Source organism: Trachypithecus francoisi, unplaced genomic scaffold, assembly GCF_009764315.1.
Source record: "Trachypithecus francoisi isolate TF-2019V2 unplaced genomic scaffold, Tfra_2.0 Lachesis_group2, whole genome shotgun sequence".
Lineage (NCBI taxonomy): Eukaryota > Metazoa > Chordata > Mammalia > Primates > Cercopithecidae > Trachypithecus > Trachypithecus francoisi.
The window spans coordinates 99,016,153-99,031,884 of NW_022681465.1; the positions used below are offsets into that span (position 1 = coordinate 99,016,153).

Consider the following 15,732-nt stretch of genomic DNA (forward strand, 5'->3'; position numbering starts at 1 on the left):
AGTCTATGGTATGAAATAAAATGGAAAAGGAGGTACATTCAAGAAAATGAAGCCAGTCTTCCTGATTTTTAGCTTTTTTTTTTCTTTCTTTAAGAGGTTTGTACCTTTTCAATGCTCCAAGTAATCTTATTTCCATCAATTTTACATTAAGTTTCTGAGTTCAAGTGACCATGACTTGTTGACATAAAGTTAACAAGATGAATAGATCAGTAACAATTTCAAAGCATCTAATTTAAGCTGTTGTCATTGAACAGAATCCTGAAACTATAAAACTCAAACATTAGATATCCTTTTAGTTTAACCTTTCCATTTCATAGATGAGCGAAATAAAGTCCAAGCAAGGAAGACTTACTAGATAGAGTGGTAGATAAAAGACAAAAACGTAGCTTGCCTTATTTTCATCTAGTGTTTTTTCTACCACACCAATATTTTGCTTTTTTAACCTCTGTTGTGGTTATCTTAACAAAAACAATAACTAACATTTATCACACATTTAATATGTGATATGTGTTGGGCAATATCCTAAGTTCTTTATATAGATTATCTCATTTAATTCTCATAAGAATTCTAACAAAGATGACATTGTTACCATCCTCGTATTACAGATGAAGGAACCAAGAGTAGTTTGCCTAGGATGTCTCAGCTTGTAAGAGGCAGAGCTAGAATTTGGACTCAGGTAGCCTGATTCTAGAATCCATGTTTTATGCTGGTATATTTTAAATTGTTACCATGATCCTAAAATTATGCTAGCAGTTCTTCAAAGTACAGTTTCACTTCAGAGCCAAACCTTCTCTCTTATGAATACTACTTCTTAAATAAAAATCTGTATTTTCTGCATACCATGTCTTAGTTAGAAGCATGATAGGTTCACACACAGACTCCAGTTGTGACTATGATATGCTGTGTCTATGGATAGAGATTATTTCACCTTGAAATTCTGCAGTCTAAACTGATTTTCTCCATTAAGCCTTGATCCTATAGCTACTAACTCTTTTTCCTGTGTTATAGGGGGAGACTGTGCTACTTTAATGAAAAACATGGGTCCTCTCCCTGTTGATATGGCCAGAATGTACTTTGCCGAGACAGTCTTGGCCTTGGAATATTTGCATAATTATGGAATTGTACACAGGGATTTGAAACCAGACAAGTATGTACACAAATGAAATATATATCTTCTTTTGCCCAATACAAAGTTCTTGTATGTTTATAAAGATGTTTTCTTTTAATGCAATGTTCATTTTTAAATTCTTCCATAATGTCCAAAATAAGTTGTTTTAACTGTATATATGGTAATTTGTATGTAAATCTTTAAAGGATATGCTTATTTGAAGTTCAGGAAACTCATAGAAAAAAGGATGCAATGCATATGTGTGTGTGTGTGTATATATATATAAATATATATATTTAAATACTTTAAGTTCTGGGATACATACGCAGAATGTGCAGGTTTGTTACATAGGCATACACATGCCATGGTGGTTTGCTGCACCCATCATCTACATTAGGTATTTCTCCTAATGTTATCCCTCCCCTAGTTCCCCACCCCCCACAATGCTTATATTAATAATTTATCAGTCGGACGCGGTGGCTCACACCTGTAATCCCAGCACTCTGGAAGGCTGAGGCGGGCAGATCATGAGGTTAGGAGATCGAGATCATCCTGGCTAATGTGGTGAAACCCCATCTCTACTGAAAATATAAAATAATTAGTCGGACATGATGGCGGGTGCCCATAGTCCCAGCTACTTGGGAGGCTGAGGCAGGAGAATGGCATGAACCCAGGACGCAGAGGTTGCAGTGAGCCAAGATCAAGATCATGCCACTGCACTCCAGCCTGGGCGACAGAATGAGACCCTGTCTCAAAAAAAAAAAAAAAACACAACAACAACAACAACAACAACAACTTACCAGCAACAAGAGAAAAAGATAATCATAAAGCCAGAATTAATTTTTTTAAGTTTTTTTTTCTTTAATGATGTAAATGTGATAATGGCTTCATAGAACGCTACTAGTTGTTTTCTGGATAGTTTCTTTATTTGGTGTCATACTTAGATTACCTTTTCCTACTCCAAGATGAAGTGCTTGATATTATATTCTGTTTTACTCACAATTTTTTAGTAATTTTTAATTTACGTGGAATTGATTTTGGTGTCTGATTTGAGATACAGATAGACTTTTTTTCCCAGATGACTAGCTATTCATCTTGACACCATTTATTAAATATTTCATGCTTTATCCACTAATTTGAGATGCCTCTAAAAACATTACATATTAATATGTAAAGACTTTAAGTGTGCTGAAAAGTTTATGATAAAGTTGACTCATGCTTATTCTACAAAATTTGAAAAATTCAGGGAAAAAAAAGAGAAAAAAATTCATCCACAATATTACCAAAGACAACTATAACATTTTGGGATATTTCCATCCAGTAGCTTTTTTAAAAAAATCCCTCTATTCTTTTAATGTTTAAATTACTATAATACTGTATATACTATTTAAACTTTTTATTTTCCCACTTAAAATGAAAAGTTTTAAATATATTTAATTGCAGATTCTTTGCATGTGTAAGAAATACAGGTTTTGTGCTTAATGAGTAGAAATTTAAATTAGAGATGAAAGTTGAAATCTGAAACAATATTTTTCTGGTTTTTTTTTTTTTTTATCTTGTGTCTCATTTGTATCACAAATGGATTGCTTACTTCCTGGTGTGTGCTGTTTCTTTTTAATTTTCTTATTGTGAAAATGGAAAGGGATCAGAGTTTCATACTTGAATTTTTCCAAAAGTTTCAAAGTGTTATAAATGATGCTGTATGTGGCTGCTCCAACAAAGATTAGCTATGCCTTGTCTCTAGCCCTCCTTTGTGAATTACACTCAGCTGCTAGATGGAAGTATTTGACATCTTGGTGTGACTTCATCTCTTTCCAGGCTGGGTTTTGTAATAAGCTTGATGCCCATATATTAAATAGTCTTAGAAATTGATAGGGGTAGGGGGGAAATGAAAATAGATAACCAACTTATAAAGTGATTATTGTGTTATATGTCCTTCTGCCTCATAGCTTGTTGGTTACCTCCATGGGACACATAAAGCTGACAGATTTTGGATTATCTAAGGTGGGACTAATGAGCATGACTACCAACCTTTATGAGGGTCATATTGAGAAGGATGCTCGAGAGTTCCTGGATAAACAGGTAAGCTTGGGTGCCATTTAGTTTATTGAGAAATACAAAGTATGGTATTGCCAGTGAAGTTCAGAATCAACTTGTGTGGGCCATCTTCACATTAGTGCTGGTGGTTTGGATGTCTGTATAAACCTTGCATTTAATAAAGTGCAAATTGCTTCCATTTTTCTCCCTGGGCCTCTTTGAACTGTCTGCTCCATCTACATTCCTCTCCCAACATTATGGTCTATTAGCAAGACGAATGATCTAATTGCACACAAGTGAGAATGTGAGAGAGACAAATGGAAAACTGTTTTTGTAAGGAATTCAGGAGTCTCAGTAGAGTACTTGTGAAACTCATGATGCATTGTACCATCATGGGTGCTAAATCCAAGCCACGGCCCATTTCCCTTTAAGCATGCCTCATTACCATGTGCCCACAATCTGTTCATTGTAAAGTTACTTAAGGTAAACACAGCTCAACTGTCATTGCTTTTATGAAATAACCTGTGTGTGAATGTATTTTGGTCATATAGATACTAAAACTCTCTCTGACAATGACAAACTTAAAAATGCATTATTATTTTAAATTTAAGGATTATAAGTGGTTTTAATATTGTATAATAGGTAAAACTACCAAACAGGGTCAGATTCTCAATTTGAAAGTAAACATTACATATAATTTAACATTAGAGCAGAACTGTAAACTTCCCATCTTTGGTAATAATTCTTTGCCTTGGTATTTTAAATACCTTTTTATAATTGTTGCTCTTAAGTTCTTTGTCCATGTGGTTCCATGTGGTTGAGCAGGTGCATTCTGGGCAAAATAATTGGTGACTAGCCATCTTGCTCATTTTAATTCATGTCTAATATTCCAATTATTTGAATTTTGCAATTATCTTTTAGGTCTGTGGCACACCTGAATACATTGCACCAGAAGTGATTCTGAGGCAGGGTTATGGAAAGCCGGTGGATTGGTGGGCCATGGGGATTATCCTCTATGAATTTCTGGTTGGATGCGTGCCCTTCTTTGGGGATACTCCAGAAGAGCTATTTGGACAAGTCATCAGTGGTAAATATCATCAGGAGTTAACTTTAAGTCACTGTTGGGAAGCAGCTATTTAATGTAAATCTGTTGAGTGTCACAGTTTTTACTACCAAAATGTTAACCTCTATCAAACAGTTGAGCCAACGAATTAAAAGAACTCACTCATCAAAGCATATAACTGACATTCTTAATCTCAAGAGAGCAGTTTTTGTTGAAAATTGATCTGAAGAAATTATGTTAACATAGAATTTGGAAATGTACTAGCAACAAAACCATTTTTTATCGTGTGCTTTTTCTGCAAAGGAAATTGGTGTGGGATTTACAGGCAATTTAATTGCCGTCCAGTCTTCCTTTCCATGATAGGAAAGTTGCACCACGAAGAAAAGGTTAATGTGGGTAACGTTTACATAAATGGGGAAAATGGCTAGTGGCATAATGAAGAAATTAACAAAAATGTAATAAACCCTAAAACAAATGTCTACCAAATAATAAATGATGAGAATGGGAAAGAAGCAAATTGAATCCACAGATTGTTAATGATTTCATTGGTAGCTGTTATGGTGTAATGTTATTTCTGTAACAGCTGTTCATCTTCCATTTAAAATTCAATAACTTTCAGATCTTAACCTGCAAGCTGACCCTAACTATTGTATGTGGCCTGTGGCAAAACTAAATGATAATTAAATAGGGTGTATCACTACTCTACCTGACGATTTTATAAATTTCCCTGGAACAGATCAGAAGGGTCTCTCTTCTTGAAAGTTTGTCAGGCATCACTGATATCTTTATCAGCCACCTTCGGTCTATTTGGACTGTGTTTACAAAGTCCAGCAGTGGAAGTAGGGGAAAAATTCATTTTGCATATGAGGCCGTTTTATCACAGCATTCTTTTCTATCATTGACTTTGCAAGCCAGGCATATTTGTAAACTTTAACAAAGCAGATTTGTGAGTTGCCTGCAGTGTATGACCCCTTTATACAATATCTGAGCTGTTTATGGATTTATAACTAGGCTGTTTTCTGATATACTAAGGCCTGAATGGCAAAGGGAATCAAGTGTTTAATTAACACAAGCAGCAAATGCTGGCTTTGTTCTTGATGCCTTACGGCTCAGATGCATATTCATGTTGTGTTTTCCAAATCAGATTTAAACTGCAGCAGAGGAAGCTAGAGGCAGGCACACACAGAAATAACTCATGTTTTTATTGCATTTCCGTACACACAAGCACGCACACCTATCTTCAGGCAAACTCCTTCAGAATGAGAATGTATTCTTAATATTTATGACAGATTTTAAATACTTCCATTACTGTGATTACTTTGTGGTTTTTTTTTTCTTCTTCTTCAGTCTTAGCACTTTGACCTTTTTTGTTTATTTGTTTCCGGAAATAGTTATTTTTGCAAAATTACTTCTTGTTTCTTAGAGCTGAAGAACTCTATGGCTGTGGCCAAATTCTCAGCTGAGGAAATTAAGAGAGAAAAATCCTACCCTGAGATAATCCTTGGATGGATATATTAGCCACCTGACATGGAAGTGTTTAGAGTTTCTATTATTTTAAGTCTTTTAATAACTAGAGAGGCAACTTTTTGGAAGCCAATTCTTTGAAAGAAAAATGAATTTAAAAAGCAAATGAAAGATCTGCTTATTGAAATATTCTCTTCCTACCTTGTAAAAAATCTGTGCTCCTTATGTCTTATAAAATAATGCTTCTCAAACATGACAGTGTTTAGGAATCGACTGAAGATCTTGTTGAAATGCAGACTCTGATTTAGTAGGTCTGGAGTGGGCCTGACATTCTGCCTTTCTGACAAATTCCCAGGTGATGACCATGTTGCTGGGACCTGGACCCTCTTGTGAACAATACGGTTATAAACAACTTTTCTTCCTTCTAGATGAGATCAACTGGCCTGAGAAGGATGAGGCACCCCCACCTGATGCCCAGGATCTGATTACCTTACTCCTCAGGCAGAATCCCCTGGAGAGGCTGGGAACAGGTTAGAGCCCATGTTTTAATTTTGCTAATATGCAAGAAATAATGTCTACATGGAGCGCTCTGAAGCTTTTGTTGTTGTTTTGCTTTTGCATAGGCAACATCTGTTAGTTGATGTAGAACATGACTGCAACACTTTATAGCAATAATATTTTGGATTTTGTTTCCTGATTCAAAGCAGTGTGTACACTAAGATGGTTGGTTGGTTGTCTTTGTTTTTTGTTGTTTTTGTGTTTGGCAAAGCAGAAATTATGCTTAATTTGTTTCAATAAATAAAGCTTCTCTGGAAGAAAACCTCAAAGGCACATGTAACTCTTCTGTCCTGAAAAGCATGCATCTTAAATAACTTGAAACAGAGGATTCGCTATTTGGAACTCTTTTTGTTTTTGTCTTTAAATATACATCCCCATACGGATTTGACCCAGCATGTTACTATCCACAGGCTTTGAAATGGGTTATCAGTGCTTGGACTAATTACTAGAAATGAGTGCCTAGGGTTGAACCATGCTGTCCTGTCACAGTGATCGGCACAGTGATGAGCACCATGACCCAAGAAAGCGAATTAAAAACCACTGCCTTTCAGGATTAACAAGATAGTAGATTTGCTTCTTGCTGATTATTTTTTCTGACTGTTCTGCCAGCATTTTATTCCCTTTTCTTCTCTGTATTCTGAATAGACAGACGTAGCGATCCCAGTATAGAGTCCCAGTCTGCCCGAGTATGTGAATTTATGTAGATGAGACTAAATATTAAATATAAATGCACATAGTCTAGCCAGCCTCCATAATTTTCATCAGTGAAAAGTGTTAGCTTGATGGATTATTTACTCTGAGCTGTTTCATTCTACCCCCATTTTAATAGAAATAACAGAAAATACTGAAGAAATCATTTCTCCCCCATTTTTTTCCAAGACAAAAATTTGAAACAGCTCCAAATATTTATTGTATAGTATTCTCCACATTCACCCACCGATTCTCCTATTGGAGGACTCTGTTCTTACCTAAGTATAGATGAAGGCAGTGCTACTAGAGTTTATGATAATGCGTTACAGCAAGGGTCAGCAAGCTACAGCCAGATTTGTCCCACAGCCTGGTATTGTAAATAAAGCTTTACTGAAACACCTCCACGTCCCACTCATTTAGGTATTGTATGGCTGCCTTCATGCTACAAGGACAGAGTTAGGTAGTCATGACAGACCGTATGCTATGCAAAGACTAAAATGTATACTGTTTTGCCTTTTACACGAGAGCTTTGTAGACCCTGCATTAGAGAATCCAAAAAGGCTTAAAATTAGGGCTTCACTAGAAAACTTCTTTTAGTTGAGCCTCTCACTAGAGCACCTTGTGCCTTTTTTACCTTTTTCAGTGGGTGAGTGGACTTTTAACCTGAAAAGCCAATAAAATTGAGGTTGAGGGCATAAACTCCACAGTCAGCTAACCTGAGTTTAAATCTCAGCTGTATGACACTGGACAGGTTACTTCTTTTTCTATTGCTCATCTCCTCATTTGTGAAAAGGAAATGTTTGAAGTGCTACCTCATAGGATTATTATAAGGATAAAAACAGATCATTCTAGGGAAGAGGAGGCATTCTGATGGATGGCTTTGTAAAACATTTCCTCCAGAGTCATCTGCCTCATTAACAACAGTTTTATCTTAAAATTATTTTCTAAGTTCATAAACTGACATGATTTCTTATTCTGTTATGAATGCATACTGCCCTAGTCCTTCAATCAGCCCATAATATGTGTTTTTTGTTTGGTTTTTGGTTGGTGGGTGGGTGGGGTGGTTTGTTTATTTGTTTATTTATTTAGAGATGGCATCTCACTCTGTCACGCCGGCTGGAGTGCAGTGGTGTGATCTTGGCCCACTGCAACCTCCGCCCCCCAGGTTCAAGCGATTCTCATGCCTAAGCCTCCCGAGTAGCCGGGACCACAAGTGCATGCCACCATGCCCGGCTACTTTTTGTATTTTTAGTAGAGATGGGGTTTGGCCATGTTGGCCAGGCTGGTCTTGAACTCCTGGCCTCAACTGATCCACCCACCTCGGCCTCCCAAAGTGCTGAGATTACAGCCTCATGAGCCATCGTGCCTGGCTCCATCATATATGTTTTCATCCCTGTTACCTGAGGTCAGGTGTAGAATTTTCCACTTGTGGTGACATATTGGTGCTCAAAAAGTTTCAGATTTTGGAGCATTTCAGATTTTAAATTTTCAGACCAAGGATGTTCAGCCTGTATTCTGCCCTGTATTTACTCCTCCAGGAAAACTTGGATTCTTGTTTGGGCTTCGTTTAACTAGACAAGGATGTGATAATGATCAGCATCTCTGTGTTTATAAATCATAGGCTGCAAGTTACTTCTCTGCACATTTTCTCGTTGACTGCTACTTTCAGTCTTTTTAGGGTTTGACAGTTTGAAGAACGAATCTCCTAACAGAAACCCAGAAGAGACATTTAAAAGACCCTACCCAAGCTCTTAGAATTGTTAAGTGCTTGCCAAACAGGCCAGTACAACATGACAGGTCCCAGTAGGGCCCAGAGCCTGAGGCTGAGAATCCCGCAGGCCTGCCATGCTGCTCCCAATGACAGCATTTTGTATTTAATGCATATTTAGTGGGCAAAATAATGCACCGTGAAAATGTGCGAATGCACATTTGCCCAAGAGATTAGAGAGGCTGAGAAAAAGGGTGTGAAGAACATAATGGATGTTTAAGAAACTTCCATGAAAGGAGAGAAAAGGGAAAGTGTTAGTGTCAAAGCATAACTTGCAGTTTGGGAGCTTGTCCTACTGGAACTATACTTTTGAACTTGTAGAATATTGAGTGGCAGCCTGACTCATTGGACTTCAGAGCTGCTCAGATGTCACTGCTACCCATGTCTTGAATAGTTTCTTCATTGCCCTGAGTCTCAGTTTCCTAGTCTATGGAAATGGGCGTTTTATAGACTTCACAGGATTATTGTGAGGAGTAAATGCAAAAATGTTCATGAAGGTATCTAGTTCATTTACTAAATACCTAGCAAGAGCTCAAGGAATAATGTTTCCTTTCCCTTCATGATGAATTCTTACAATGAGAACTATCATTTGCATGAGTGATTTGTTTTTAGCTCACGATGCTATCACCCATATTTTATCAAAAATTTAGCCCAGAGTCATTTTCCCCCAATTCCCCTCCCCACTCCGCTTTCTTGTCTTCCTTATCTCTCCATAAGTGCATGAGAAACTGGACCAACTGATACCAGCTTCTCATAAGTGAGGCACAAAGGCCAAAGGGTGAGAAATGTGAGCTAAATCAACCATGGGCTGTGAGTCCTTGAGGAGGACCCATTTGTCATTGTCTACAGAGATGAAATGAAGGCTCTCACCAGCTTGCGCCCCAGAGGATAGCAGGCAGTGGGGTAAAACCCCCGACACTGACTGCAGTCTGATTGAGCTCTTGGCCCTAGAGAAACTGCTTTTCTGATAAAGTTGAGCAACCCAAAATGTGAAGGCTGGACTGTTGATACGGCCCCATGAGCAGCAGCTGAAGTGATAGTCATTGTGGTCTAGTGGAACCATCACTGCACTAGGAGTTCAGAGATGTGTGTTGTGGGCCACTAACTAGGGCTTCCCCTATCCAACATCCTCACCATGCTGATGACCTCCATGTTGGGTAGGGAAACAGTTAAGCCCTCTTAGCTTTCGTATTCTGTTTCTCCAAGTAAAAGAGCGTTATAAGAAAATGAGATGGGCAGTTGTATATACGGGCATTGATTAGGGATAGGTGAGAGCAAGGATGCATGGTTGGCTGGAATGAGACTCTGCAGAGGTGCTGTAGAACAGCCACATGAGTTGGCTGTTAGGCTCAGGTCCCCAGTAGTGGCAGTTCTGAATCTTTGCATTTGCAAAGCAATGCAAGAGAGATGGTGGAGTAGAAACAAATTAAAGCATGCCTCCACCTTATATGTGGCACTGAGGTTGGATCTGGGTGTTTTTAGGCAGGCCTAGGTTCAGCCTTGAATCTTTACCCTCTGGGGGATCATGGTCCGTGGTGCTTTATTGCTTATGCTTCATTTCCACATCCACAAAAGGTGTTGTAATGCCCACTTTGTGTGGTTATATTTGATGATTTAATTAAAGGAAACAAGATACCTGTCCCGTAGCATCTAGTGCAATACTTGTCACAAGTTGACTCTCAGTCGTAGCTGCTCGTGCTTATTGTCAGACTTCAGTATTTTGCTAGAAATGTGGAAACCACCTGGATAGAATAGGGTAAAGATTCTAATTAAATGTTTTATAAGGAAGAATCCATTTCCCCCTTTTTTGGGTAATTTCCTCGCTTTGATGTTTTCACTCCATTCCATCATTTTCAGAACACCAATTTGCCCTGGCTGGATTCAGAGCTAGGGCTGACACTATGCCTTATGCTAGAGGGGTCCAATGAGGACAGAGTCAAATCTTTGATCCACAGACAGCAACCCCCAACCAAGATTCACAGCCCATTTTGCATTCAACTTGGCATTTCTCATCCTATTCTTTTTGTACCCCACAGAGGACAGGATGAGAGGCCTGGGTGACAACTACAAGAAAGAGGCATTCACTTGCACCTAGCAGAGATCTTTTGGCAGGGAGGCTGATTAGACCCTTTATTAACATCTCAGATATCTCTCAGAGGTTTTTCAGGGTTGATTCTTTGTTATCTCTCTCTTCAACAATATGTGTGCTGGTGGCAGGGCAGGGGTCTGATTCTTATGCTGTGATATGATATCATGTACCTTTTTCTCTTTATATGGGATATGGTATTCATATTTTTGATGGCCTGTCCTTTAAAATCACTCTTTAAAATTATGAACTGAATTGAAAACATTTCACTGAATTATGCTATCATGCTGACTTGGCAAAAAGAAGCCTAAAACTTGGAAATGGTGATTGATATTTTAGAGGCATTAAAAGTCTATAAAACAGATTTGTCAGTTTCCTACTTACAAATCTGTAGTTCACAGAATCTAATTCTTATCTATGTTAATGGGCAATCCAATAAAATTGAATGGTAACCCCTATAAATAATATTTAGGAAAAATTTATCAATATTCACTTCTCCTCCAGAGGAAATGTTGCTGTGAACACATTTTGCACCTTGTTAGAATTTCTTTGGGTTTTTATTGAGTGAGTCTGCTGTGGGCCAATATTTATCCACATCTCCAGGTTCAGCATAATATGATTTTAAGTGTCCACAACATTAACCTTTGAAAAATGGAGGAAGTCATGGAAAAAACTAACAAAAACACTGCCATAGCAACTGCTGTTAGCAACATCACATCTCCTACTGACAAATTATCAGAAAAATTTGTGGGGCTTCGGTTGTAGAATGAAAAAGTATGATTTTCATGTCTGTATTTCTTTGCTGATATGTTTTCAAAATTGTTAAAAACTGATGTTTGCCTTTGCTTAGTGGGGATAGTTTAACACTTTCCTCTCTGTCTCTACCTGCCCACTTCCAGGTGGTGCATATGAAGTCAAACAGCATCGATTCTTCCGTTCTTTAGACTGGAACAGTTTGCTGAGACAGAAGGCAGAATTTATTCCCCAACTGGAATCTGAGGATGACACAAGTTATTTTGATAGTATGTGCTTTATCTGACATAAAACATTGTTTGGCCTTTACTCGATAAATAATTACCTTTGCTTTTGAAACTCTTCATATCTCTGAGTTCTTAAACATAATGCTGATTCGATACAGAAACTCATAATTAAAATATCTAAACACTGAAAATCTGAGTAATTGGACCTGTTCCCAAACATTTCACTGCAGCTCGGTCTGAGAAGTATCATCATATGGAAACGGAGGAAGAAGACGACACAAATGATGAAGATTTTAATGTGGAAATAAGGCAGTTTTCTTCATGTTCACATAGGTTTTCAAAAGTAAGTGAAATGTGGCATAAACATACAGAGTCTCTCTGGGAGGATCTCCCGCTGGCCAGATAGTATCCCCGAACAGCTGGACACTTACCCTTTTCCAGGGTTTGAGGTCTCCTATGCCCAAACTTCCTTTTTGTTGAAGAAAAGTGATCCCCTCAACTTATAGTCTGTCCCTATGCTACTGTGAAAATATATTTCTCTCTCCATGAATTAAGATCTTGTTTTCTTAGGGGCGTAGCCTTGCACCCAAAGTCTTGTTTTTGGAGTGTGTGACTGCTACTTATATGATGACCTTGCCTTGAATGTCTCACCTGGCTCAATGCCAGGCTGTGGAGGCACCACTCGTTGCTTTCAACTTAGGATGATGAGCGCCAGCTTCACTGTGTGCACAGTCATCTCCTAGGGATTACACAGAGTACAACAGAAGGAGAAGGCTCAGTCCTTGACATAAGCAAAGATACCTGGGGACAGTTGACTGTAAGATTGTAAAGTCTCGTAACTGCCAGGCATGGTGGCTCACGCCTATAATCCCAGCACTTAGAGAGGCAGAGGCAGGAAGATAGCTTGAACCCAGGAGTTCGAGACCGGCCTGGGCAATATAGCGAGTTCCCGTTCTCCACAAAAAGGAAAAAAAAAAAAAGACTCGTAACTAGTAAACAGAAATTATAAGCCACATTGAAAAGCCAGTAGGAAGCCAAGCTAGAATCATGAAAATGGTAGAAGATAATAAAATGGATGATTGAGAAAGATGCCTTTTTACTAGAAGAGGTAAGATTAAAAAAAAAATTAATCAAAACAAAGAAAACTGATAGTTCTGAGACAGAACAGGGCCCTAGGAAAAGTGGAAATCAACGTGAGGGTACCCTACCTCCCTTTTGCTATTTTCAGTAGCTACATATTTTCTGTTGCCATGGCATTTTGCATGATTATTGTTTAGCTTTTCTATAACATTTAGTGATTTTAAAGTGCTCTGTAGCTTTTTCTAAATGATCACCTAGATGCACCTGCAAATTGGCCAGCACTACCCTCCCTGTTTATGGGAATGGCATTGAGGTAAGGATTTCCCTGGAGAAGGTGGTAGCCAGTCTGTCCTAGAGTCAGGACAGAAGCTTTGCTAAGTGTAGACTCAGACCAGGACTGTTCTCTGGGCCATCAAAGACAACAAAGCCAACCCCTAAACACTGCTTCCTTCTTTGCCTTGGTGGGTATTTCATTTTCCCACTGTCTCCTGTTCTTTAGCCACTTTCCTGCTATTCCTAGTAGATTACAGGAGGCCTCAGGACCATTCCCATGAGAGCAGCAAGTGTCTGAGCAGGGCAGTAGGGAGTGCTTCCTGCCCTAGGCTCTTAGACCCCCATTTTACCTTCTCTCTTTCCTGTGAGACAACAGAGGTTCAGAGACAGCTGAGACCTTGGGCTTACCTGAGATCCAATCCCCTTCAGGACCCCCGGCACCAACATAGGAAACTGCCTGTCTGTAGATGTGATTTGTAAGCGAAACAAATACCTCCGGCTCTTACAACGAAATATGTACTGCATCCCTGCCACACCACCACCCAGTCTTGAAACAGAGAATTTATTCTGTTTGTACTCAATTCCAATTCATTGTTCTTCCTACCCCTGACTGGTGGCCATTAAATCTTTTTCTCTGTTATTTTCTTTTTCCAGTTGACTTCATGGTTAAAAGGTAATCAAGATGTGCATTGATCCCGAGGCCTAGAACTCCACTGCATCTGTGGATTTTGTTTGCAGATACAAAGTCCGCAACAAGATATGATGAGAGGATGATGAATTCATAGCTCCCTATTTGTATATATGTACACACACACACTCACACTCACTCACTCTGACCCTTCGTCTCAGGATTCTGGTCAACAACACTGGAAAGTACTTTCTGAATACACAATTTCAGTTCAGAATTTAGTTATCCTCTCAGGTTTTCCTCCCAAGACTTGGAGTGTTTTTCTGACAAACTCTTTTTAGTAGATATTAATAAGCACCGATTATTTGCCTTCCAGGTTTTCAGCAGTATAGATCGAATCACTCAGAATTCAGCAGAAGAGAAGGAAGACTCTGGGGACAAAACCAAAAGCACAACCTTGCCATCCACAGAAACACTGAGCTGGAGTTCAGAATATTCTGAAATGTATGTGAAATGCCTCTTAAGTAATATAAGCAGTAGCTACTAGAGCAGAGTTTCTTAAACTTCAGTGAGCATTAGAATACCTGGGGGACTTGTTAAAACACAGATCTCCCACCTCCAGAGTTTCTGATCCAGTAGATCTCGGGTGGGGCCTGAAAATGTGCATTTCTGACAAGTACCCAGATTATGCAGATGTTGCTGCTCTGGGTACCACACATTAAGAACCATTGTACTAGACATCTCTTGGTTAGGCTTATCCAAGTCCGATTTTCACCTGGTTTCTTCCAAAATTCACCTTTAACACAGTTTTCTAGTATGTGTATATGACTTTGTTTTTGCTTTTAATTAAGGCAACAGCTATCAACATCCAACTCTTCAGATACTGAAAGCAACAGACATAAACTCAGTTCTGGCCTACTTCCCAAACTGGCTATTTCAACAGAGGGAGAACAAGATGAAGCTGCCTCCCGCCCTGGAGACCCCCATGAGGAGCCAGGAAAGCCAGCCCTTCCTCCTGAAGAGAGTGCCCAGGAGGAGCCTGAGGTCACCACTCCAGCCAGCACCATCAGCAGCTCCACCCTGTCAGGTAAGCCTTGGGCCATAGTGCCTGCTGTCCTCTTCACCACACTAAGTGACTCCTAGCGCTCAGTCCCAGGGATGGCCTCGCCAGGCAGTAAAGATGGGTGTTTTATGCTACTAGACTTTCTCCATGGCCTCAGTCCTTAGGCTTGAGACACGATCTTCTGAGAGCTAAGATGAGATATCTCAGATTGCTCCTCATTGCTCAGCCATGCAGCAAACTGTTACTGCTTCAGTTTGACCTTGGAGCCAAATTTCACTTTCTCAGCCAGGTTGCAGGGAATCTTTCGAGGGAAATAAGTCAGAATATACTAAGGGAGTGTGTTCACAGTTGTTGATGCAAAGGTATGTCTTACGCAGTTGCATCTAACTCAAAGTTCAGTGTGAGAGCCAGTATCAAGTAGTCAGCTTGTCAAAATGACCCTTGAAGATGTCTTGAATCACCCGTAAGGCACAGTATAAAGCCAGATTTCTCTCTAGCATTGAAACAGATGGTTGTTTCTTTGATGGAGTTGGCTTTTGTTAAAGGGTTATGTTGTACCAAATAATTTCTGTCTCCACAGTAGACTCAGGCTCAGTGCAGCACGACACTTAATGCTGTCCTGGTCCATCTAGGACTAAGGAGGGGAAAGGAGAGTCAGAAATACCAACATGATTTAAATTGGTATGTTACGTGCATATGAAATAACTCCACTGAAGACAAAAGTTACCTTCCCCATCTCTGGGTAATTGGAGTAAGAAACTCCTGAGACATCTTTGCATGTTTGGGAGGCAGTCAAGTGGGCTTGGGCCTTTGAAAGCACTTTTTTAATGTTACCTTTGTGTGATGTAACCTTCCTGACAAGAGGAACAGTGTCTTCACAGATTTTTTAAGGAGCTTAATATATCATGGATACTTGCTGGTCATTAATAATGGA

The 15,732-nt window shown here is 39.2% G+C and overlaps 1 protein-coding gene across 8 annotated transcripts in view; it reads left to right on the forward strand.

Annotated features, from left to right (window-relative positions):
- Window positions 1-15,732, forward strand: part of MAST4 (microtubule associated serine/threonine kinase family member 4) — a 595,073-nt gene that overhangs the window by 554,486 nt on the left and 24,855 nt on the right. For all 8 annotated transcript variants that reach the window (XM_033179737.1, XM_033179738.1, XM_033179742.1 and 5 more), the window contains 8 exons: window positions 1,009-1,147; window positions 3,058-3,190; window positions 4,067-4,232; window positions 6,101-6,202; window positions 11,674-11,796; window positions 11,985-12,097; window positions 14,112-14,239; window positions 14,587-14,822. In XM_033179737.1, the coding sequence (XP_033035628.1) occupies window positions 1,009-1,147; window positions 3,058-3,190; window positions 4,067-4,232; window positions 6,101-6,202; window positions 11,674-11,796; window positions 11,985-12,097; window positions 14,112-14,239; window positions 14,587-14,822 (1,140 nt within the window). The remainder of the gene's footprint in view (window positions 1-1,008; window positions 1,148-3,057; window positions 3,191-4,066; window positions 4,233-6,100; window positions 6,203-11,673; window positions 11,797-11,984; window positions 12,098-14,111; window positions 14,240-14,586; window positions 14,823-15,732) is intronic.